The sequence below is a fragment of the Athene noctua genome, chromosome 4, assembly GCF_965140245.1.
Source record: "Athene noctua chromosome 4, bAthNoc1.hap1.1, whole genome shotgun sequence".
NCBI classification, from domain to species: Eukaryota; Metazoa; Chordata; class Aves; order Strigiformes; family Strigidae; genus Athene; species Athene noctua.
In genome coordinates, this window is record NC_134040.1 from 50,004,995 (window position 1) to 50,030,622 (window position 25,628).

A 25,628-nucleotide genomic window follows, 5' to 3' on the forward strand; every position below is an offset into this window, starting at 1 on the left:
GCCAGGGTTCAGCTAAAGGAATTTCAATGGTCCTGTGGGCTGCAAGAATCCTTTATCCATTGTGGTAGCAAACCAAATTTAGCTTTTGGGAAAAAAATAATTGTATCTCCCATTTAAGATATCTTAGATTGCTGTAATCCCTTAAATATTCCTGCCTTTCTTTTGATTTGCCAGGCTTTCAGTGCTCAGATAAAACAGCATGTTCTTTAACATCATTAATAAAAAATGCTTAATGGCTGTGGAGAGTAGTTATGATTCTAGATATTTAGATACTGCATAACTAGAGAATTGTCATCTATTCTTGTTCTTCTGTATTTATCTTTGATTTAGAGACAACAGACCTGGTTGGCTTCTTACTTACATTGGAGGTAATGCATCAGGATGTCTCCACTAAAAAACAGAAGTCACAGAACAGAACAATTAAACTACTTTAGGTGAGATGAGAAAGAGGTCTCCATTCCACTGCTTCAGCAGCCATGGAAAATATGCTTAATGTGCTGCAAGAGGAGGCATCTGCTTGTAAAAACTGTCACTATAGCAGGTCCCCACCAAAGGTCAGTATTTTATTGTGTAAGGGAAGGTTTATGGTTTCAGAGAAACTCCCATGGAAAGTTTTTTCTAGGTGCAGAATTCTATTGCTGTACTTAAATTAGCCTTCAAAACCGGATTCTAATTATTTACTCTGTTGCTTTTTGGAGAGATTATGATGAAACTGAGCTAAGAACACCACTTCAGAGTGGGAATCTAAATGAAAACAAGCTGCTAAAACATTTTTTTTTTTTTTCTGCATGGGTGGAACCACAAAAATTCTAGTTTTCCAAACAACTGCGAGATGTGACCTCCTAACATTTCATAAGAAAAATTTAAATGCATAAAAATTTAAATGCATATAGTAACATAACAATGTTACTGCAATTACAATTACAGGAAGTAGTATTTATAAAGGAAAATACTTGTGTCCATCTTAGCAGGAAATCCACCTGATGGGTTACTTGCTCTCTTCTGGGGAAGGCATGATTTGGATGAGGCCGATGGTGGCAAGCTGCCAGCCTCACTCTTTGGGAGGGCGAGAGGGAACTGACTCATGGCTTTCCAAATGCTAGTGCTGCTGGCAGCTTGATTACATTTATGGGACGGGAGCTTTCCTTCCTTTTGTGCAATATGAAGGCCGTGATGGAAAGCAATTGGCACATCACTCATTGCGAGGAAAGCCGAACTTTTTCCTTCCTGCTAGCAGAGCACCAGGAGGCTGTAATGGGTGGGAGCAGGAGCAATGCACGGTCTTTTAAAGGAGAAATGGGTACATCAATTTATTTCTTAGGAGCGGCTTAACTGTGTTAGTGGAAGCTGACCTGTACTGAATTATGGTAGAATCAGATTCCTGGGAAACTTAATTCAGTTTAGAGGCCGTTCGTGTTCTCTACAAGATTCTCCCTAATCATCTTGCTGAGGAATAGCTGTTTTTCTGCTTGTTTTCCAGGAAAACCTTTTAAAGATGCCTGCTGCATCATCGAGAGCCCGCCCCACCAGACAGGAAGACTTCGGCCGTGCCAGTGGGAGCTCGCCTCGCAAGCAGGAACAAAACCGAATTATTTTCGGCTACGTTTTCCCTCTTCCTGGTAAAGCGGGATAGGGCCACCAGCCCTGCGGACTGAGCAAGGGCCTGGCTCACAGACCCTCCTCCCCACTGGAAGAAGCGTAGTCCCTCCCCTCGCCCCGGCCGCTGCTCCCCAGCTCCGGGACCCGCCCGGGCGGCGGCGGCGGCTCCTCCCGGCCCGTGGCAGGCGGAGCGAGGCGGCCGCCCGCCCCCTGCGCCCGGCCCGTAGGCTGGCGGCGGCTGTGGCGGCGCCCGGGTCTCTCCTCGGCAGCAGCCATGAAGTCGCTGTGCCTCGTCACCGTGGGGGTCTTGGCCATGACGCTGCTCATCGCCAGCATCTCCTTGCTGGTAGCACACGTCTTCCAGACAGTGGTGGACCTGCAGGTGAAGCAGGTAAGAGCACGGCCCGGTCCCTCCTGACCGCTTTATTCGCTCGCCAAATAACCCTGGGACGGAGGGAGGGGGCTGGCGGGGGGCGTTGTCTGGCTCCCTCCTTGCACCAGCTGTGGTTGGGTGGGGGCAGGAGCATCCCTGGGCAGTGAACCCCCCCTGCCCTGCACCACCCGGCTAGGCTGGGGCTCGGGATGGAGCTCTGGCTGCGCTGGGCCTGGGCTGGGTTCAAACTGAGTAAAAATCAGTTCTCTTGAGGCAGCTTTACTGTCTGGGGGGCAGCAGCTGTAGTGAGGAGCCCTCTCCAGAGCAGCAGCACATGAGGCGAGCAGGGGACACCTAAAGCACCCCTTTTGTTTTGCCATCCCTATCATCGCTGTCTTGCAGCTTTCATCAGTAGCTTGTTCTGCTGCTCCATGTACTGCTGCCTCGGGAGCGCAGCCGGAGGTGCTGTGGGCTGAAACACGTGGTAGTTTCCCAGGCTGGGTGATGACAGCGAGGTATTTCACCCGGTTATTAAAGGCTGCTTGTAGCACACCTCGGGGACACCCATCCCGGTATTGTTATGAATGCAGAGCCCTTCAGTATTCATGGTCTGCCTAAGCTTTTGTTCCTCATACTGGCTCTTTGCATTATCTGGTGTTCCAATGAGACGGGTCAACTGTGTTAGTGTTAGTAACTCCCCTGACATACCTGTGAAGCATGTAAATGAACAATTACTTGTCTACCTAGTCTGAGGAATATCATCCTCTCAGCAGTTCTGACAGAAACCAAGAGTGCTAACAAATGAACAGACTAGTGTTATTGTCTAACTGGTGACTGAAGTCTGCTGATCCCCTGTGATGTCCTAACCAAAGTACTATTCTTTTTTTTGGGGTATTGACAAGGAGCATTTCCTAACATAGAAGCTGTAGTGTCTTAAATCAGTTCGGTTTAGCGACTGCAATTTTAGGTTGGCAGTCAGCTTAAAGCAAGTTGTGGCACTTTGAAGTGTGCCTGTAAACTTCAGGGGATAGTCAAAAAAAAAAAAAAGGCTACCAAGGCTGCCATAGGGTAAGCTGTCATGCAGCCTGCCAGTGTGTCAGCTGCTCTACAGAAACTGCTTGTACAGCTATTCCTGCAGTGTTTGTTCTCAGGTACGTGTCTCTGCCGTGCTGGAGCGTAGCATGGGTGATGGATAGTTTATCCTGAAGTCATTTTATTGCCGGCCCATACCTTTTCTAAGCAGTCTGAAAGCCAGGTGTGATGTGACTGTTAATGTATGCAAAGTTGTATGCAAACCAAGGCAAAGCAGTACAGCTTTGCATAGGCATGTGCAACTAGTTCCATCTCCCAGATCTTAGGTCTCTTTGGAAAGAAGTCTGTCATCTGCATCACAGCAGAAGTTCTAGTTTCTTATCAAAAGAGCAGTGGGGTAAATAAGATGGTTTGGCGGGAGAGTATAGAACTGTCAGGAATTAGGTGTGATCCTCCTTATGCGTATTATCTCTTAGCTACATGCTCCTTACCCTTAATGGTTGATTATGTAAGAATAAGTTGTTACTCGCTCAGCGGGGCTTTCAGTAATGCAGGATATAGTTTCCAGAGCTCAGTCTTTTCCTGCTTACTGCTTGTGCTAGCTCATATCTAGATTGCACAGAATCAAGTGTCCTGCTCCCTGCGCTAACCACTGACTCCCCCCTGGCCTTCTGCAGGAGCAACACACACAAACTGCAGAAGTACAGCTTTCAGCCTCAAAGCCATGTGCTCCCAGTCATTCTGGTGATTTGGCTGCTTTCCACACGTGCTTTATCCCACGTGAGTTTTTTCTCATTTGTGTGTAGTCTAGAAAGTTGCTGTCTCTTGTGTAACCACATATGCAAGCTTAGAAAATCTTGAGCAAATAGACATATCTCGATTTGCCTTTGAAATATGGCCAGACTTGAGCTTTTCCAGCTCTCTGATTACTCTGCGGTCCAGGGCATTGGACATGAAATGTCATCTCAGCACTCTGGCCCTTCTTAGCCTCCTCAACCTCTCTGTTGTTGGAGTTGCAGAAGGGACAAGAGGTTGCCCTTACAACAGGTAGTTCATGTTCCTTTGAGGGCTTTCCATTGGTCCTGAAACAGAGCTGACTTGCAGTGAGGAGCTGTCTTTGCAGACTCAACTACAGCTGAAACAGAAGACTGCACTTTGGAGCCACTGAAGCACCTGCGTGTCCAAACCCAGGACCTGTGAACCACTGAGGAAGGGTGGGATTTCAGCAGGGGGGTTGTGTGCTGCATCCTTTCCAGCCAGAGGCAGGGAAAGAGAAGTCTATTCTTGGGTACAGTGGTGGGGTGGGAATAGTGGGGAATCCAGCCTGGTGTCAAACTTCACATCCCCTTGAAAATCAGCAGACAGATGTGTAGTGACAAGGACAGTGGGAACACCTTTCCCAGAAGGCATTAAAATCTTGTCAACTTATTTGCCAGTTTTACTGGCTTTTTGTGAATTAGAGTGCCATGCCAGATCAGATATCTTCCTTGTCCAATATCTGTTTGTTGTCAAGAGTTAGCACATGAAACTCCATCGAATAAAGGCAAAAAACTTGTAATGAACAAGAATAAATTAGCTGCCCAAAGGAGAAGGGCTTTCATAGCTGCTAGCAGTGATTGCCTTATGCTGTATGTTGGTTATATAGTTATGTATTTTATTGCCATAAGTGTGCAGTTTATTAATATAACAACCTTTGATCTATCCACCTAATTCCAAACTTGGGCAATCGGTCCTTTACCTCAAGTGTTTTCTTTATGCCCCATACCTTACACTGATAATTTTAGAAAATGCGTAGTCTTATAACCCCTCAAAATTTTACTGGACTTTTGTTGCCAGCCATCTCTAGAGCTGGATTGTCTGGAGTGTTTAGGACCCAAAAGGACAGGAAAGATATATTGTCCCTTGATGGATTTTATGTATTGATCTTTTTTTGCTGTTGTTGTTTAATGTGAAACACTAGAGCTCTCAGCACAGTTTAATGTGAAGGTTTCAAGGAAGAATCAGTTGAGATGCTCCTTTGAGCAGATCATTCCCAAGGTGCGGGCTTAGAGAAGTCTGTTCATGTTGGTCTAAAAGCTCACCCTACCACTTGTCTTAAAAAGTTGCAGTTAAATTCTGTCATAGATGAACGCATAAAAATATGTCTTGGAAGTAGAACATTTTGCAGTTCCAAGATAAAAAAAAAAAAGAATTTAATTTTCTGTGTAGATTCCAGAAATGTTCAGTACCATTTCCCACCCCCACCATCACTACCAGTAACAGTTATATTTGGGAGGGGAAGCTTGCTTTTGATTTCCTCTGTGTGAAGCATGGTCAAGACAAGGAAACACCAGCGCATGAGGTAGCTGCAAATCACTCACTGGCATGATAAATTAAATCAGTAGGAAGGATGCTTTGGTACATTTAGAATGAGTGTGGACTCCACTTGGACAGAAGAACCCCTACTGTGCTTCTGCGAGCAGACGGGAGATCATGTTGTCCACTGGTTTTAGGTTGTGATCTTGCAGTAGGTACACCCTTGTATCTCTGAGACAGGGCCTCTGGGTCTGAGGCTTCTCTAGGCTACTGCTGCAGGACTAGTGTCTGGCTTAAGGTTTTGGAATACTTCGTATCTATTCTTCTTGCATACAAATGTAGCAAGGCAAAAGGTCTGATGCTCGGGCCTTACACAGTACAGCAGCAGTAACTACATATATAACTACATACTTTAGATTAAAGAGCAGTCCTGGGATGTAATATCTTGCAGCCTGCCCAACCTAGTAGTGAACACAGCTATGACAAATAAATAAGCATTCCCAGTTGTGTAACATCAGATACTGCTGTAGTGTGGAGGAAAGTCAGCACAGCTAAACTTGAGTGCCGTAGCTGAGGGTCATGGATGTATGTTTTGCTCAAAAATATGTGCTCATGTTTTTCTCTCGGGTCTAGGATGTGTAATATCATGTGATAGACCCAAATATTCCTCTTAACATTTAATAAAAAATAGGAGAAGAGAGCTTGCCATATTTTATTATTTGAGAGTTTCGTGGGAGTCTGTCAGAATCCAGCTCAGAAGTTTGTGAGTCTGTCTGGGAATACATCTGGAGCTGTCACTGTACAGAGCTATAAATAGGCACGTCATTTCTGTGGGAGATCCAGTGTCATGGGGATCCAGGAAATAAATCACCAGATTACTTTGTTTCACTACCCTTTTGCTCTGTAGCCCGTCTGCTAGGGGATGGATCACTTAAGATTTCAAAATCTCAAGAGCCTGTATTTAAATCAACCTGCCAGAGAAATCCTCCTTCATTTCCTTCTTATTAATGCTCTGTACATGTAATCTGATGCATATGTGTATATAGAGCGTGGTAGAAACCTGTGTTACATTTAGCGATGCTACCTTGAGCTGGGGAGCTACTTGTTTTCAGTCTAGCTCAGAAAAGGGACAGGGGACATGGCCTCCCTGCACATTGTAAATGTGATCCCTCTGTTATAAAGGATAGACTGAAGCCTTAAACTGAGCTGAATATGACCAGAGTGCACTTAGTTTTTTTAAACGTTGCACATTTAGAATGATTACTAATCTCTCATTTTAGTTGCCTCATATGAGAGGCATTTGAGCAACAGATAGGTGTCCTGAATATGCTTAGTAGTTGTTAGGGAACAGTTCAAATTCCTAAATATGGATGGTTAAGGTCAAGACAGACAGTAGTTACTCTGTTTATCAGTGTCAGGCTTAAACTCACTGTGTTTCATGCACATGAGATATGTGAGCTTTATACAATTTAGGAAAGGAGCAGACATCAGTAGTTCACTACACCAGCACCTCTGAAATAATTGACTTTGTAATGTCGTTATTTGCCTGTGGAGGTAAGCTATCATGGTCATCTGTAGTATCTTAAATACATTGCTGTCTTGCTTCCAGCCCTTTATGGTGGCATCATGAAAACTGTATGCCTGACTTTGGGAGATTTTCTGTTCCTGATCCTACAAACCAGCTTCAGGAGGGCTCTCTCTGAATACGGGGATGAGCCTCCTTGGCATAGTTCACAAGAAAACAGGATCAGAAGCATTGGGCTATGTAGGAAACGGTACATATGAGCTGTTGGTGGTTCCAAAGAAATGCTCAGACCTCCTGAAGCATGTCTAAAATACATTCTTTTTTTTGTGGTATGCACAGAATATGTCGTTTGAAATTCTCAGAGGAAAGCCGTCTGCAACTGCGAAGTGCTACCAGCTGGGTTGGCTTTCATTGCTATTCAGCAATACTGCTGCCATTCCAAGCTCCTGCCAATAATTTTTTCTTTGAAACACTCTTCTCTTTATCTTATCATTCAAAATTAAAATCTACACGACGACAAAACAGTTCCTTAAGTGGGAAGGCCAAGAATGACTCCTGAGGCAACTGTGGCTGGTAAAGTTAAGACCCCATGAACAGTAACCAAGAAATGGCAGCAGTCCAGACTGCCCTGCTTTTGAGCTTGCACTCACAATATTTGACTTGTTTTCTCAGAAGAATAAAAAGAGCAAGTGTTGATGAGACCCATTTAATTGCAAATTATTCCCCCCTGTCCTTCTTCCGCCCAACAGGTGATACGGTTTTCAAAGATAGAGTTTTCTTTGTGCTTATTCCTGAAAATTCCACTCTGCAAACCAAATTTCTCTTTACTACCACAGTAGCAATACCAGTGTTATAGCTATACAAAAAGCCTTGATTTTGGTGGTGTTGGTGCTTTTATAGTTGGGGTGAATTTTATCTAAAATGGAATGGTAATAAAATGAAGAGTTAAGAGCTTTATTACATGTTTCCAATGGAGCTACACACAGGTACAGTTGTGACTTGCCTTATAACATGCATATGTTGGTAGGTAATTACTGATTCATTAGTTAAGTGCTTCTGCCATAAAATAATGATTTATAGCTTTTCTTTTGTAGGTTCACATTTTATTGGCTATAGAATAGACAGTCCCTGGGTCTGGAGACACATGCACTCTTATAGGTGTAGAAATGTAATTAAAGACAGAGGGCAAAGAATCTTTGCCCTATTCAAAGATCTCAGAAAGGCATGAATCCTGATATGCCTACATGACAGCAATTTCTGTCCCTTTCAGGTTTTCCTCACAAGCCACTGAAAAACAAAGTCTAATTGCTTTGGAGACAGAATCTCACAGCTGTAGTGGAATCTGACATTCTTAGGGAAAGAAATCTTAAACACAAGTAATCTAAGCTTCTTTTCTAGCCTTGTTGCTCCTAAGAGGTCTCTTAGGACTTCTTGGCCTCCCATTGACAAGTTCTACTTTTATCTGTAATGCTGGCATGTTTCATGGTATCTTACATCAGGTTAGGTTTTTGCTGATACAGGAAATGCAATGGCATCACTGTGTAATAGCTGGTGAGTCTTCATTCTGAAAAATGTCAGGTAGAAGTGTTTGTGGGAAGACATGGAACAGTAAACTCAACAAAAGTATGCCCCTAGCCAGTGAGCCTTTGTAGCATGTATCTGATCTTGTTGATATTTAGTGAGATGCTTCAAAGTAAAACATATCTATAAGCATTGGTAGACTTGGGGTCTTGAATCCTATTGCCTGTGCTTGTTCCAAGGGCATAAAATTTCTCTTTTCCTATAAATATCATACAGTGTCTATTGTTAACAATGAATCTATCTTTCTATCGTTTCAGGGAACAGTATTGAAAAATGGCACGGAAACCTTTGAAGCCTGGGAAGATCCTCCTCCACCAGTCTACATGCAGTTCTACTTTTTTAATGTGACAAATCCTTTAGAAGTGCTTCAAGGCGATACTCCTCTTGTAGAGGAAATAGGGCCATACACCTACCGGTAGGATCATTTCACTATTTTCACATTTCACTAAACCTGTTGTGTGTGAAGAAGCCAAAAAGGGGGTTCCAGAACACTTGGGATCCCATTCTAGGATAAAACCTAGCTGTTACTGTGTGAGTAAAAGTTTATTCAAGGGAGCATGGTTATACACCACCCAGGCCGTACAACTGGACTGACATTTGGAGAACCTGCAGTCAGTTTCAGATTAAGCCAGTGACTTCTGTCAGATTTTGGGCAAGATTTTGCTTGTGTGCTGCTGTTCCTGAACACAGAGGAAGTTGTTTGCATCCTGGCTTACTGTTTTATGAGAGAAAAAACAGTTGGGTGATGTTTGAGAATCTGGAAAGGGGAGTGTTGCATAAAAGTGTGATTCATGTGTTCACTCAAAAATCAGTTCCTAGCTGAAGTTACCCAATTCGCATCAGTAGAATTGTGGCCAGAAAACCAGTTAGAGAGTGTTAACTGCAGGGATCTTCCTCAGTCCCCCCTCACTATAAAATCTACTTAGATTCAGGCATACCTACTATTTTTACAGACAGCCAGACTTACTAAGGCTGCATGCAGCGTTGGAGCTTATCCAGCCTGTTGAACTCTCATTCTGTGTGGTAGTTTTCCTTTAGAGCTTTATTCTGCTCTGCTGCATGCAGCAGTGTAAACTAAGAGCAGTCCTGTGGCAGGAAGCATTATGGTCTTTGAAGTCACAGAGGTATGAGAACTTCAGCAAAAAGGTTAATTTCTCATTGTCAGTCTTACTTCTGGTCACACACACTCATTCAGACTGGGCACTGGCTTAGTGCCAGAGGGAGTTGTCTTTACCCAAGCTGCAAAATGATCAGAATCTGGTTGTTAGTGTTTTAAAAAAATACTATAGAATAAAAGGGAGAGCCTTTGTGGTAGCCTTGGTCGCTGCAGTATGTCTTGCCTTTCTGTTTCTTTCCTCCCACACCTCAGCTTTGCTTCACCCTCTGCCATCAATCTTTTCTCTTGTCTCCTCTATTTCAGTACTGTGTCTGTTTAGCCTTGGCAAACTATATGCGGTACTTTGGCAAAATACCTTGTGTTAGATAAAGCAGTAGAGCTGGAGAAAAGTTACATAAGCTTTCAAGTTCCCAAGCTTTTCTTCAGGTCTCTGTAGTATAATGCTGATAATTAGTCAGCAGTGCATTCTCTCTGTTGGGAAGATAAATAGGGCCAGCTCTAGGTGTAATGCAGCTACATGAAACCACATAGGCCCATGCTTTTCCGCACTCTGATGCTCAGTCTCCTTTGCTAACTTCTTTTCTTAGCTCTGAGTGTCTTCTGGCTGTCACGCACAGCCCAGTTTGTGGAGCTGCGCCTTATCCATGAAAGAGTTCAGTGGGATGGACAGGCCTGGTGATGTGTAGCTGGCTGGGTTGGTCTGTGCCTGAGGGGAGGCCCAGCCTGAGCTGCTGGTTTGTGGCTTGCTGGGAGAGCTTTCCCCTGCAATGCAACGCACGCTGGGTCAGGCCATGCAGGCTCTCCCTGAATTGTTTATTGCAGTGCGAGGGAGGGAGGCTGCGTGTTCCGGCCCTGCCGTGTTTCTGGCTTGTTTGGTTACCCTGATTTTTTGACATGTCTGGACAGGATTCAGTTGTGCTGTGCTCTGTCTAATAGAAGAAATAGGGAAGTTAAAAAGTGGAGTGCTCTTTTCCAGGAGATTTTTTTAATCCTTGCCTAGCTGTCAGTGCCGACTGTACCAGACTGTCAGCAGTGGGTGGAGGAAGAGAGGAGGCGTGTGGGAGGAGAGGGAGGATGGATGATGTTGCAGACATACTGCATGCTCGCGCCAGAGAATAAATACCAAGTTTGTCTTACAGGCCCCGTGTAGCAAAACATGAAAGACTCATTTAGGTTAGTAAGTGGCAGAACACCTAAAATGCCCTAACATGAAGCGCATCGTTCAGTGTTTTTATATAACAGGGTACTGGGGGGGAAAAGGCTGGAGGTGAACTGGCCCAGACAAGCAGAGGCAAAAGATCTAATGAGTAACAGAGGAGGTGGGACAGCTAAATAGTCTCTTCTTGCATATTCTTCCTGCAATTCATAGTTTTGACCAACACACATTGTAAATCAAGTTAGTACAGAGGTAGATTCTGTAACACAAATGTAGTAGTGCTATTGTTTATAAATCATGAAAGTTGAATTTGCAGCATATAAAAATTAATGATAAAGTGCAAACTGCTTACTTGCATAAGCCTTCTGAGTCCCAAAGAACACTTGAATATTGTCTGGTCTTGCACACATTTGAAGCTTTTTGTCTTTAACATCTGAGATCCTCCTACTCATATCCCTAATTAGGAAGTATTACTTTTCTCTCTGGCCCTTTTAGAGTTGGAGAGGCTTCTCAGGTTTAACTCTGGCCTATTTTAGGGAAGGCGCTTCACAACTGTTTCTATCCCCTCAGTTCAAGCCCTAGGGTATAAAGTAGATCCCTGTACAAGAGGCTCTTGCCAAATCAAGCTGAAAGTGTTGCTAGACCAGAATGTTCCTAGGTGGTAGGGATGCTGAAGAGTGGTAGATACTCTGTTTGTGTAAGGATGATGGGAAATGGTTGGTTTCTAACAAGAACAGTTTCCACAGGCCTTTCCAGTTTGCTTTAAATTTGAAAGCCTATCAGAGTAATACAGCCTGTCATGAAGCTGCGTTGATGTATCCAGTGCAGCCAGGATAGGATCTAGGATAGCACATGGTCTTGCAGAATAATTCCCCTTCACATCTTGGGATTTAAAATTTAAACAGGAAGCAAAGCAATGTCAAAGTCAACAAATTCTTGAGTAAATGTAGTCTTAAGAAATACAGTGCATTTTGCTTCACATGAACGCTGAAAGGATCGTGCCATGAGCAGACAACCTGCCGTTTCCATTTTCAAGTTTGCTTCAGACACATGTATAGCTCATTTTAAGCCTGAGCCAGCTAGTTCTGCAGAATTTTATGCTTCTTGTTTGTAAAATGGTAGTGCCAATGGACTGAATTATATTTATGACATACATTTCAGGGTAGTTAAGATCTGACTTCCTCAAGGCCATCAGGTAGCATCTGGTGTTGCTTGCCAATTGCACCTGTTTGTCAGCAATCCTGAGTTGTATGCTGCTTGTCAGAGTGCTTAGGCAGCATCAGAAGCACCCTGCCACCCCACAAGTAGTTAATGGCAAAAATTCAGCTAAATTTCTGTCATGTCCAGAATTCCTACCAGAGAATTGAAGGAGAGGAGCTAAAATGAGGCTTGTTTTGTAGTCATGTCACGTGTAAGCTCAGCAGTCCTAGTGCAAAGTACTTCGAAGGCAGCAGAAAGATTCTGGTATGTTCTTAGGTCAGATTAATGAGATTTACGTGAAGCCTACATCTTGGTCTGTCTGGGAGCGAATTTTGCCTGCAGCAAAGAGGCAAAAGTTTCATTTTCAAATTGTACTTCAAGTGCAGTCCCATATATAGTGCCTCTAAATCTGTCTGTACTGCTTGAAATTGTTCTCTTTCCTTGGAGGTTTTTTTAAATGAGGCAAAAATACAGAGTGCAATTAACATGGGGGGTGGCATTTTTGGAAGCACCCTCTGAGGTGTGATTCAGTTTACGCTGACTTAAAGGCAAGTTTTGTTGCTGACAGCAGCAGTAGCAAAAGTGAATCTACCCCTAATGAACTGAAAATCCCACCCTTTATGTACTTAAAACAGTAGAATAGCCATAGGTTAATTGCAATTAATGTTATGTGTGTGTATATATATATATGCCCCGGGGGGGAGACCCCCCTCCCCCCTTTTTTTAAACTTTATTTTTAAACTTGTTTAACTTGATTAGAGAACAAACTCTCTTGTTTTTCAGAGAATACAGGCCAAGAGTGCATGTTCAGTTTTTGGACAATGGTACCAAAGTATCTGCTTTGAATCCAAAGACATATGTGTTTGAACCTCAGAAGTCAGTAGGAGACCCTGAAGTGGACCTGATTAGAACAATTAATATTCCTGCAGTGGTGAGTTCTCTCTCATTTCTGCTTGGAAATTACCGCAACACACTTTATAACTAGCAGCTTGTTGCTTCATACTGTCTCTCCCTTTGTGGTAGATAAACGTGATTGAAGAATGAGAGAGGCAGCTTATGTCTGGGGCAGATACTACGTTCAGTTTTGGTTTGGACTGTTGTGGGTTTTTTTATGATGTTCCTCCCTTGCCATAGGCTTCTTTAGTGTTAATGCCTCACTCTTACGCCGAGAGCTGACATGCACTTCAGAGATGAGCAGGAATCACGCTTGTTGGTTTTCCATGAGTAGGTAAAGCTAGGGCATTAGAGACGTGAATGCATTGGAGGAACTATGACTTTTGAATGAGAAAGTTTGGAATGCCTGGGGATGTTTTTGTCAAAATTGCAAAAACTGCCTCCAAGTCTGCATCTCAAGTTGAAAAAAAAAATTACAGCAGAGGAGTTTCAGATATGGCTGAATGAAAAGGTGCTCTCAGAATAAAATTAAAGTTAAAACATGCATCCCCAAACTGTGTTAGGTAAAAGTTTTTGGTCTCATACAGGAATGATAGGAGAACAAGCAGCTCTAAAGCTGTCATACCTTCCAGAGGAAATGAGACTGTTCTAAAATACTTGTTGATTGTGTAACTAAGCCTTTACTCTCTGTATAGTTTAATTGACTTCGGTTACAGGGTGCGTTCATTTCTGGTTTTCCGCAGCGTTTCCAAAAATGTCTTGTCTGATTTTATGAATGAATACATAAATGCACTGTATATGGTAGTAGATAGGACTCAGCTTACTAAAAGTTGCAAACAATACAGTCACTGTATTTACAATTCCTTCCAGGCATTGTGTGAGTGGTGGTAAATATTACATCTTGTTCAGAGTTTTGACTGTGATGTACTGTAACAGGCAGTACTAGAAGAACTACAGATTGGTTTGCCCAAGGAATATTCCCTTCTTTTGTTTTTGCTCTTTTACAGACATGTTGTAAAATCACTTGTCAGCTAGAAAGGAAATAAATTTTGGTATTGTGTGCATTTTGGAGAAATGGCTATCTTTTAAAAATGTAAACCATAACTTCCTAAGGGTGAAGTTTAAAGCACATCTCCAACTGTAATATACTCGTGAAATTCAGGCTGTTTAGAAAGCAGTTTTGGACATTTCATTCAAAATCCATTCTCAGTCAGTGGCATGGAACTGAGCTGGCTGTGTGCCAGTGCCATGCTGAACGAGTATCTGCAAGAGCACATCCCTGTGGGAGAAAAGCTGAAGAACCTGTTAGCCAGCACATTACTTGCCACGAGTGGAAATAATGTGACTGAAAATACAGTTGAAACATGTGCAGTGCTAAAATGTGTCTGTTTGTATGCAGCTGGTATTATTTATTTTACAATAAATTTGAACATTTTTCCCTTTCCAATCCCCTGGCAGACTGCAATGGAGTGGACCAGGTCAACCCCTCTTCAGTTTGCCACAGAGGTGCTGCTGCTTCTGTACCAAGAATCCCTGTTTACAGTTCATACCGTTCATGAATTACTGTGGGGCTACAAAGACAGGCTCCTGTCAACCATTCATCTTTTGCATCCTGAGATCGATCCAGTATTTGGTTTGTTTAATAAGGTAACTGATACACAAGACTTTCTGATGCTTTTGAGGGGGAGTGATGTCATTGCTACAGAGTTTGGACTGTCATTGCCACCCAGTTGAGGAGGATGTGCTTGGACTGAGGCCAGGAGGTAGGCTGCAGGGGCAGCAGAAGAATGCTCCCTCTTGAGTTTAGCTGTACCTAGGCACTGGCCGGTAGCATAGCTGTGAGTGTTTTACCTGACTTCCCTTTATCAGGTATAGGTAAGCTCTTCAAAGATGGGTGTCAACCACTCCACTATTGCCTGTGCTTGCTTGAATAACCTGGGCTTTGTGGGGCCAGTTGTGCAAATCAGTAGAAAAATTTCCTGACCAACTTCCTTAGTAATTGATTGAAATGGCATGTTTTTTCTGCGCTGCAGCCATTAGTGACTTCCACGGTGTTTCTGATTGCACGTCATTTTGGACTGCAGGGACTCCTTGTTTCTCGGAGATAATCTGCAGTGCTCAGGTTATTTTCTGTGGGTTTATTTCTTTTGCTAAGGGCTGTTTTTTCAGTGGCAAATTTCAAAGGAAAAAAAGGCTAATCTGATGTTACATTTCCTTCACTTGGAAGGTGTAGGAATCTAGCCCAGTCGCTTCCACCTCATTTATATTCAAGGTGAACTTTAATGAATTGCACTTAACCTCAGCAGGAGTCTGTCACTTGTAGGGTGGATTTGAAGTGATGACAGCTTAAACTCCTGCCACCCTGTTGTGGTTACCAGCCAGGTGTTACAGAATGAGTGGAGTGATGAAAAACTCATGTATCTGTTTGCAGATGAATGGAACTGATGATGGAGAATATGTTTTCCTAAGTGGGGAAACGAACTACCTTAACTTCTCAAGGATTGTGGAATGGAAAGGAAAAGAGTAAGTTTTTCAGTGTGGTGTAGCCTCTGTCAAAATCTTCCTGTTCTCACATTTTGGATGAACATAAGCATTATTTACAAAAAAAAAGGTACTTTTATTCTGAGGATGGTGGTAGCTCTTAGCAGCTGTAGCTTCAGAGCAGCCCTCCAGTATTTTGGTTTGTGTCATATAACTATGAAAGGAAGACAGCCCCAGTCCTTAGAGAGCAGAGTGCTTTGAATACTCCCCTCTGAACACCTGGCTGTCCAATGGCAGAGGTGACCCTCTCTCCACTCCCTCCTCTAGGACACCCATCCCAGCCACCTGTGGGGACAGTGTTCCTGCATCCACACCACCAGTGTTCCCAGACACCACCCTTCTTTGCTGCTCTATACCCAGAGCCAAGACTGGGAGGAACATCTTGCACCTGGGTATCTAACACTTCTTCAGTGCATGTTACAAAGCAGCAAAAGATGGACTACTTAAAGCACCTCTCTCCCATTAAACAAAACATCTGCCAGCAATTACATCTATGGGGGGAACTCCAGCAGACATATTCTTGCTTGTCTGATGCTGGTTTCTTTAAATAGACTATAGATGCAATTAAAACCCATTTTAATCCCTATTTTTCTTAGAAGAGCTGAGGCAAGAGGACTTAGAACTGTACAGGTCTAATTCTCGTTTGCTTAGACAGTGAGCTGGCATCACCTGACCACTACTCAGAGATCTTTTAACCCTTACTCTCTTTGCTTTGTTTTCTTCAGGTCACTGAGCTGGTGGACAACAGAGACATGTAACATGATCAATGGAACAGATGGGACATCCTTTCACCCGCTGATTAGCAAAGAGGAGAACATTTATATCTTTTCTTCTGATTTCTGTAGGTAAGGAGAAGAAAATGTCACACAGACTTTAAAGCAGAGCACTTAAGTCCATTCCTCTTGAGGTTTCATGTTAGGCTGGTGTTTTTCCTTCTGTGATTTTATTTAACAGTATGAGTGTTCTGCATTTGTTCATGGTATGAAGGATGAGAGAGTTACACCAAAAAAACACCCCAATCTGCATCAAGTTAAGGGTATGGTATTTCAAAATGAAGTGAGAATTTGGAAGATGCCTGGTAAGACAGAATGGATTGCCTTGCAAGGCTAGTAATGCAGGGAATGGAAGGATTTATATGAACCTTGCCTGAAGCTTCTTTCGTCCAAAATCTTCCTCTGTGCCCTGCTTTTTGAGAGAACCTGGATTTCCCTCTTCAGAGGTTCATGAATTGACATAATGCTGTCTGAAATGCAACAAGATGAAGACAGTCTTGATGTTTCCTTATGTTCCACCTTGTCTCCTCCCTTGCCCATTTCCCTGTGAAGAACAAAACTGAATCTGAAATTCTCTATTTAAGTCAATACAGATGTGTGTTACACTAAATTTGGGAATTGCCTAATTGCTCTGCCTTCCACGACTGTGTTCCTTTCCTTGTCCCTCTCAGTAGCATGTACCAGCACTCTCTCACATGCAGTAGCAACAGGGGGACCAGAGTGAGGCCCTGAACTGCTGAAGGCAAGCATCAGTATCCCTGGAGCAGCATAGCTGGTGCAGCATCCTCTATTGTGTGTAGCAGCAGAATGACAAGATGTGTATTTGCTGATCAAAAGCCTATTAATTTCAATACAGAAGATCGTTGGAATGGGCTTAAACCAAGCCTGTAGCTTACTGCAAACTTAAGTAGATACACAGGTATCAGCAAAGAATGCTGACCTCTACAGCAGGTTTCAGTGTGTTCTCAAGACTAAGAAATCTGAGTCTGGCTTTTCTTCCTTGCAGATCTTTATACCTGGTGTACGACACCTCAGGAGCCGTTGCAGGCATCCCAACCTACCGCTTTGTGCCCTCTGCTATGGTCTTTGCCAACACGACGGTTAACCCAGACAATGCTGGATTCTGTGTGCCACCGGGAAACTGCCCGGGCACTGGTGTCCTCAATGTCAGCATCTGCAAGCAAGGTATGTTACCAGGTGGTGGAAGCAGACCAGAGGGACATCAGTGGGGAACATATTTCTCCTTTCTATCTGAAATATATGAGGACAGCTTGGTGAGGCCTGTGGATGTGACTGCACTCAGTGAAATCAGTCACCGACAAGTGATCGGTTGGTGGTAAAATTGCAGTAGTGATGTAGAGGGATGTTCCTCTACATCACTACCAATGCTGGATACTGTGTGCTTCAGCAATGATTTAAATCAAGAAATCAGAAGGAAGTACCAGGATCCATACTGAACAGCTTGGGCATTTATCCTCTGCTCTTATCCAGGTAGCTGTCACAACTGAGTAGTTGAATGAAAACAGTGCAAAAGTCCAGTGTGCAAGCTTGAGATGTGAAGCCATGCTAATGCTGCACAAGGGAAAGTTTGGCTTTTTCTGACGACAGGGAGTCAGAGTGTTGCTTCTGTAGCTCCAGAATGGACTTCTCCTTTTACTGTAAATGGCACGGTGGGAAGAGTTTTGAGGTCCTCAAAGACTTCCTCGAATCTTGCTCTGCCTTTTTTAGGTGGTGACTTTTGTTTTCACATTTCAGGTGCTCCAATATTTCTATCAGCCCCACATTTTTACCAAGCAGATCAAAAGTTTATAGAGGACATAGAGGGCATGCATCCAAAAAAGGAATATCATGAGACGTTTCTGGACATCAATCCTGTAAGTGCAGTCTTTTTAAAGGGTTATGTAGGTGAATCCAAGCACATGGACTGAGGTCACCTTCTTGGATGGTGTGTATCAACATAGTCCTGTTGACCTCAGGGAAGCTGTACTAGTTTATGTGGAACTGATCTGTTTGTATTTGCTTGTATAGAGCAAACTTTGCTGGACAGCAAGAATTAAAATACTTTTCCCATTGTCTAATCACACATTTCCTGTGTAATTAGACCTGCTATCAGACCAGTAATGATGAGATGAAGGAGTTAAAACATTTCTTAGGAGCAGATGAGGCTACTTTTCCTGTTCACCCTGCCATCCTAATAATTTGAATATTATCTTGACTATGTTTTCCCCAAGTTAAGCTAGGTATGTGGACCAAAAGAGCAAATCAGTCAAGATTCAGTGGATGTTGGACTCAATCTAGATAACATGGAGTCATGAGAGGAGAGATGCAGAAGTGTGGTGATGCTGTCTTTCATGGAAGTTTATAGAGTTACTGGTATTCCCACTGTGAAATGTCAAATAAAGGGAGCTTGCAGATGATGGTCTGTAGTTTTACACTTGTGGTTTAACCCTGGTAGGCAGCTAAGCACCACACAGCCATTCACTTGCTTCCCCCCAAGCAGGATGGGGGAGATAATCAGAAGGGTAAAAGCAAAAAAACTCGAGTTGAGATAAAGATGCTTTAGTAAGGGGTGGGGAGGGGAGAGAAACAAAACCAAGAACAATTGATGCAAAATAATCCCAGCTGGCCACCACCAGCCAGTCCTTGAGCAACAGCAACTCTGGCAAACTTTCCTCCAGCTCTTCATCACTGAGCATGATGTCATATGGTATGGGACATCCCTTTGGCCAGTTTGGGTCAGCTATCCTGTCTGTGTCCCCTCCCAGCTTCCTGCCCACCTCCAGCCTACTCACTGGCAGGGCAATGGGAGAAACAGAAAAGGCCTTAAGGCTGTGTAAGCACTCTTCAGCAATAACTAAAACATCCGTGTGTTACCAACACTGTTTTTATCACAGTTCCAAAACACAGCCCAATACCAGCTACTGTGAAGAAAATTAATTCTATCCCAGCTAAAACCAGTACAACACTGATGTCTACATCTACACATAGGAATATAGGTTGATGGAAAGAGCAAAATCATGACCTGCTTTACAGAAATTGAGTACTCTGACTCATCAAGCTGTTATCTGTAGCTAAAGCAGAGGGAATTGAATAGTTCCTCTCTTAAGGTTTAGTGCAGATGCTGCTTGGTATCTGATTTGGTGCCAGGTTCTTCCTCTTACCCTGCTCCTACTTACCCAGTTTTTTTGTACTAGCATAAAATGAGCTCTGCACCTCCCCCCTCCCACCCACTCTTCAGACTAAATTTTGCTGCTTGAAAGCCAACTGCAACTCATACTGTAGTGGTGGCATTACTGTGAGAAGTGTTTCACACTCATCTCTGTGGCTGCACACTCCCATTGACTGGTCAGTAGCTGTTTTTCACCCTTTAGAAAGAAAGGTTTGTCTGTGGCTGAGATTTTTCTGGTTTCTGAGTACTGTTGCAGAGACTCTGCAAGGAGCTGTAAGTAGTAGCCTTTTCCAAAACCACAGCTGGATCTGGAAGGAAAGGGGATCCTCTGTAGCTGAAGTGTAATTTTGCACAGCACAGCACAGCATGATGGCACCCTTATCTCTGTTGCAGCCTCTTCACATCTCCTTAATTTAAGAGGCAGACTGGAATGTAGGTATATGAATTACAAGTGTATCTTGGTGAAGGGAAATAATAACCCTAAGTGGGTCTTGTCTTGCCTTTCAAGTCCACACCAGGGTAGATATTAGGTTGTATCCTCCCAATTCCTATTATTTCATGTCTACTGTTTTTTGTGGTGTTGTGTTTTTGTTTTTTGTTTTTTACACTGATTTCTTTTATTCCCCAGCTGACAGGACTTGTCTTGAAAGCAGCCAAGCGGATGCAGATCAATGTTCACGTCAGAAAATTACCTGAATTTTTGTAAGTGTTCTCTGCTGCCAGGTTGATATCTCAGATCTGATGTGATATTCAAAATGAGTTGGTCTGCAGTGTTCAGATGGAATATTTGTTGGAGAGTTCAATTAAAAGAGAGAGAGAAATCCAGTCAAATCTGTTACAAGCGGCAGTATCTTCTCTTCTTGCAGATCAAGTAGATTTTGCAGTTCCATCTGCAGCATAAAGGCAGTATTCAAGAGAAGTGAGATGTTGTGGACAGTTTCCATGTGATGCTTGTGGTGGCATCAGTCATATCACACTGGTTTGTTGGCTCAGAGAGAGGGTCCGCCCCAGTGGAGTGCAGCTAGCACTCAGAGAGTGGCTGCTCACTGCAGTGAGGACATGCCATCCTACTCTTCACAGCTTTTAGGAGAGAAAAATACTGCAGTTACCATCATTTCTCAGCAGTGGTCACATGAAAACCAGAGAAGGGATGACCCCAGACAAGGCTGCCCATGACTTTCCCCGACAAGCACAAAAAGCAGACCAAGTGGTATGTCTCAGATAGCAGGCAAGCCCTAGCTAAAACTCAGGAAGGAGGGCTCATTTGGTCATCTAGAGGGAAGTACCTTGCCTGTGACTGCATTGTTATGACAAAATCTTTGTACAGCAACTTTGGCAGTCAGTACAACCCTGCAACTGGGAACAGTGTACAATCCTGGGTAACGTGAGTAAAATGCCCCATTTCTTCTTTGTTGCGGACGGACTCTACCTGGTTTTCTGGGTATTCCAGTTTCAGGGGCATGTCCCCAAACTGCAGCTCAGTTGTGCAGAAATACCATTCCCTTCATCTTGTGTCTTTCTGAAGTGTTGATTTACTTGTAACTTATGCTGTGTGGTAGCTATTCTTCCTACTTAGCTTCTCAGCTGATGTTTATTGGCACAGCTTTGTTATATAACTAAAAAAGCAGTATTTTATTTGCCTGATCCTCTTGGGAGTGAGTGTCAGTGATGTTTCTTCACAATAGCATCATCTTGCTTTCTAGCGCCCAGGAGCTGTTACATTAACACAATTTAGGCGTATGCTGTTATTTCATGTGTGCCAAATGTTGGGGGGTTTTTGCTGCTGTGCTCATGTTGCTCGAACAATAGTTTCTGTGTTTTACAAATATGAGTAACCTTCAACATCAACTTAGCTTAGCATTCCTGCTGACTGGCACAAATCTGTCATTCAGTGGGTTATTAATGAGCCTCTTATAGTTCCCGCTCTTTCTCTCCTCACCAACTCCCAAAATATGTCATTGCTCCCAAAACAGAATTTATTATCCATCTTGGAGATTGAGGTTGTTCTACTCCCGTAGGGAGGTGAAAATTGACAATGAAAAGGAAGAGCCCAGATGTTTTTTAGGGATGGTTTCCTCATTCATTGTTCTATTATAATCTGTCTTCAGAATCCTCAAGTTGAAAAGTTGCAAAACTATAATTTTTTGTTTTTGTTTTTTTTCCAGTGAAACAGGCAACATCCGAACGCTAATTTTCCCAGTGATGTATATCAACGAGGTAATTATTTTTGTTATTCCTTTGCAGCGTTGAGGTATGTTTATGCTTGCGAAAATACTGTCTTTTGAGTTAACCCGAAAAGAAAATGCTGTTTTTCTTGTTGTTTTGTACAGTAATAGGTAGGAAGCTGTTGCTGTTTAACTAACAGCCTTCTGCTGCTTGTTGACCATCAGCCCTGCAAAACACTCTCAGTCAGAGAGTTCTTTTAATTTGAAAGGTATCGGCCATGAGGAAAAGGGTTGCTCAGATGAGGAGGTGGGAGTTCACAAGATCACATCTGGTTTTGAGTCACTTTTTGTGAATATTCCTGTGCTGTAGTTGGATCACTAAATTAACTGGATTCATGGAGGACTCGAGGGGACTAGTTTCAAATTACGTACACCATTATTGCAGGACTATTTTATGTCATTCCTAAACTGAGAGTTAAAAATCACTACTTTCTTTTGAAATGCAGACTAGATGATCCCTCTGGCCATGTGAGGAGAGATAAGAATTCTTAGTGGGAAATTATATCAAGAAGCAATGAAGCAGAGGTGGAGAGCTGTGGGAGTGTTGTTTCCCTACCCTTCACAAAAGTAAAGTGGTGAAATATAAAGGAAGAACAAAAATAAACTTTTTTTCCCTCTTCATCTCTCTATGCTCCAGAGTGTTCTGATTGATGAAGTATCTGCTAACAAACTCAAGCATGTCCTGCTGGAAGCCAGTGTTGTAACTGGAATCCCCTTTGTAATCATGGCTCTAGGAATTGTTTTTGGGATTGTGTTTATTGTGCTCGTGTGCAGGTCCAGAGGAATAAGTGAAGAGGTAAGTAGCATTTGAATTTGGCCTTGCTTACTGTACATCTGCCTGTATTTGATTTTCTTTTGGTTGATTTAACCTGTTCAGTGTCTTTCTGCATACAAACATTTTTATATGTTGTTTTTGTTTAAAATGACCTTTCTAGGGAAGGGAAGTTTTAATAGACTCAGAATAAATGCACCAAAGCAAAGGAATGGAGCTAATATAAGAAACATGGTAAGGCAGATCGTATCACCTGTGCCTAATTCCCTTGCCAACAATAGTTTTAAAAAAAAAATAAAAATCAGCCTGTCTAGAGGACCCTGAAGGACAAGATGGAAAAGTCCACCATATTTAATGGGCAGATTTAGTCAGCAACAATCTGAAAGTGTTCTCAGTAGAAACAATTGTGCTGTGCCAGTTGGTTATTTTTCAGAATCCTGATGCAAATTTATGACCAAAGAACAGATTAATTTTACAGACAACAACTTGCAGAAGGTTTTATCCAGACAGTACTAGTTTGTATGTCGATTTATGAAAAGTTCTGTCACAAAACGACATGCTGGCTTTAAGGTTGCTAGTCACATTGAAAGATAATGCCAAAATTTCACCCTAATAGGCAAGGCAGTTGGGTTCAGGTGAGACAATCCTTTGGTTAGTGAAATAGAGTGGGTACTCTAGTAGGCTGTTTTCTCCTTCTAGTTGCTGTGGTCTTAGTGTGGTTTTGCTTGTATGGTGCTTCCTAAATACTATCTTACAACAGTGTGAAAAAGCACCATCCCTCCTACCTGCAGAGCACCCAGCCACACCGTGCATATGCTTTGTCTTAGTCAGTGAGACCCATCTGGGTCAGGGGGTCCCACTCCTATCACATCTCCAGTGGGACAAGGGCTGTGATGGACATGGCAGCAGTTTGGCGGTGAGGTGTGCAGCCTCCTTTCCTCAAGCAGTGGCTTTGAGCAGCTGATCTTTGGCTCTCTTGGTTTCATCCTTGATTTTCTCTCTGGGTACCCAGGAAACGTTTCACAAGCAGATGCTCTCAGGACTGTACTTCAGGTTCCTTTGCAAGAGAGCCTGGTACATAAATTTTAGTAGGCTCAGAAAAAAAAAAGGTCCTTTGAGATTTTGAGTCTGTCTGTGTTACGGCAGGCTCAGCTAGAGTCAAAACTCTTCCATTGCCTGAGGCCCCTGTCCCAGGTGTTCCTGCCCCACCCTACATGTATAGCTTCATACCAGCTCTCTTGGATATTCCTGAACCCTGCGCAAGGATTAGACAAAGGGACACCTAAATTCTGTGTTTTCTCTACATTGTTTGTGTTGCTTTTCCTGCAATCAGAGGTAATTCAGCTAGTTACAGATCTCCTTGTGAGAGGGTTGGTTATGGCCTGCCACCATCTGTATGGTGCCACAGTGAGCCAGAGGTCCCTGCCCAAGCTGTCATCCACCCTCTGGGGCTTTTTTCGTACAGTGCTCGTTCTTTTACAGGAAATTGTACTTAGAAGTAGGAACCAAGAGCTTTTTCCTTTCCTTTTTGGAGTCTTGGCAGTCCAGCTTCCCTACCGTGGAAGCTCTCTAATGTGCCACGTTTAACTGTGCTGTGTTGTGTTTTTTTTCTTTCAGAGTACTGAAGATGAAAGATCCCCACTCATCCGGACATCTTAGTAGATTTTCTTTAACATGTGACCCTGGAGAATAAACTATTAGAGCTGACCTAATGCCAACTACCACTACCCAGCGTTGTCCACTGTGGAGAAAAGATCATGTCAAATACAACTTTTTATGGTATAGAGATGGAAAAAATCTGCAATGTCATCAAGGGAGGAGACTTTTCTTACCAGCTAAGTTACAACCGTAAAACTACATTTTAAAACTGCTTGAGATCCTGCTTTTTTCAACCCTGCACTCTCTTTGTACCTGCACTGACAGCTATAGACGATCATAACCACTATATCAGTGAAAATAAAATGGCCTGGTTCATTACAGAAACGACACGGGTAGAATTTGCAAATGGCCTTAGGAGAGTGGGCTACGAAGTACCCTTCTAGAACCAGAGCAGGCTCCTGTATCACCCAGGAACAACGGACAATTTTGCTGAAGGCCTAGTATTGTCTTTTCTGTAAAGTGTTGCGCGCTACTTATTACCAGTATGCACTGACTGTTTATTATTAATGTCATTGGTCCTTTCACAAAACTGATTTGTACAACTAATCCAAAACATGGAGTGAAACTTGATGGAGCATCTGTAGTTACCAGGTAAAAAGAAGCTGATGATTTGAAATGTTTTTCCATACAGACCTCTTAACTGTTCTAACTCGGCACAGAATCTCATTGCACATTAGCGATGCATTTATCCTTAAGGTTTTGTTTTTTTTTCCTTCAACTTAAAAACCAAAACACAACACAACATTGTTCTTGATGGTGGAGGGTACAAAAATGGTGTTTTTTTCTCTGGTATGTGTGTCACAGTTACCAGCTGTGTGGTTTAATGTGAATGCAGACTTGGCAGTTACATTTGCTGTTTAGGATAAAAGCACACCTCCATATTAAGGTATGCATCAGGCCTTGAAAAGTCATAACACTTTTTTTACTTGTCAAGTGGAAACTTGTTTTAAAAATCACAAAAGTATTTTTCCCTAATTAAAAGAGTATTCTCATTGAGAAGTATTTCCATTAGGTCTGGATAGGTAAACATATTTTAAAAATGTATTATTGTCTTCTAAATAGAGGCATTGGTTTTTGCATTGTTTTGGTTTGTTTTTTTTTTTTTTTCTTAGCTGGTGACTTGGTCAACTGTTTGGTTCATCTGGAGCTTGTTCCAACCAGGATTTTCATGGTGACTGTGCAGTTATTTATTACCTGTATTAGCTAAAAGCACCTGGCACAGCCCAGGGTCCTCGCAGTTGCAGCTTTGCCTCTTCCATGTTCGCCACAGCAGGCGGACAGAGCTGGCACCCTAAACCTCAGCCGAGGAGCAGGATGCCGGTAGGACATTCATCTGCCTGTTGCCTTGAGGAGTGCAAGCATACAGGAACAACACACTCATCGCAACCTTCTACAAAGGAGCTGTACTGGAGCAACCACTCCATTTGACATTGTGGGCTAAAACTGTCACCTCTTCTCTGCACCCCCCCAAAAAGTTGCTTTCTGCACAGCCAAGCTGAAAAAAACACTCCGTGAAAACACTTTGGGAAGTCTCTTGGCTCTGCTTTAACCCAAATGCTGCTCTTCTTGCCATGTTCTGGATGCCAGAGACATTACTGGAGTTACAGCCATCTCAGAGCCATTCATGACCTTCCCTGGCCTAGTGCTGGGAAGAACCTGTCATCTAGGGAAAGGCTCGTGGATTTTCTTTCCTAGCTGCCCGCCACGTCCCACAGTA

The 25,628-nt window shown here is 43.0% G+C and overlaps 1 protein-coding gene across 3 annotated transcripts; it reads left to right on the plus strand.

Annotated features, from left to right (window-relative positions):
* The first annotated feature begins 1,676 nt into the window (after positions 1-1,676).
* Positions 1,677-24,990, plus strand: SCARB2 (scavenger receptor class B member 2). Of its 3 annotated transcripts, XM_074905296.1 has the most exons (13): positions 1,677-1,990; positions 8,663-8,820; positions 12,662-12,809; positions 14,231-14,419; positions 15,204-15,295; positions 16,039-16,158; positions 17,093-17,271; positions 17,842-17,960; positions 19,884-19,957; positions 21,421-21,472; positions 22,118-22,276; positions 22,416-22,486; positions 23,870-24,990. In XM_074905296.1, exons 1-12 carry the CDS (start codon positions 1,874-1,876, stop codon positions 22,443-22,445), a joined length of 1,437 nt encoding a protein of 478 aa, XP_074761397.1. In that variant the 5' UTR covers positions 1,677-1,873; the 3' UTR covers positions 22,446-22,486; positions 23,870-24,990. The 3 variants fall into 3 exon arrangements, with proteins under 3 accessions (XP_074761397.1, XP_074761396.1, XP_074761399.1); XM_074905295.1 differs by lacking the exon at positions 22,416-22,486 and having other exon boundaries at positions 1,691-1,990; XM_074905298.1 differs by lacking the exons at positions 12,662-12,809; positions 14,231-14,419; positions 15,204-15,295; positions 22,416-22,486 and having other exon boundaries at positions 1,693-1,990.
* Positions 24,991-25,628: the final 638 nt, after the last annotated feature.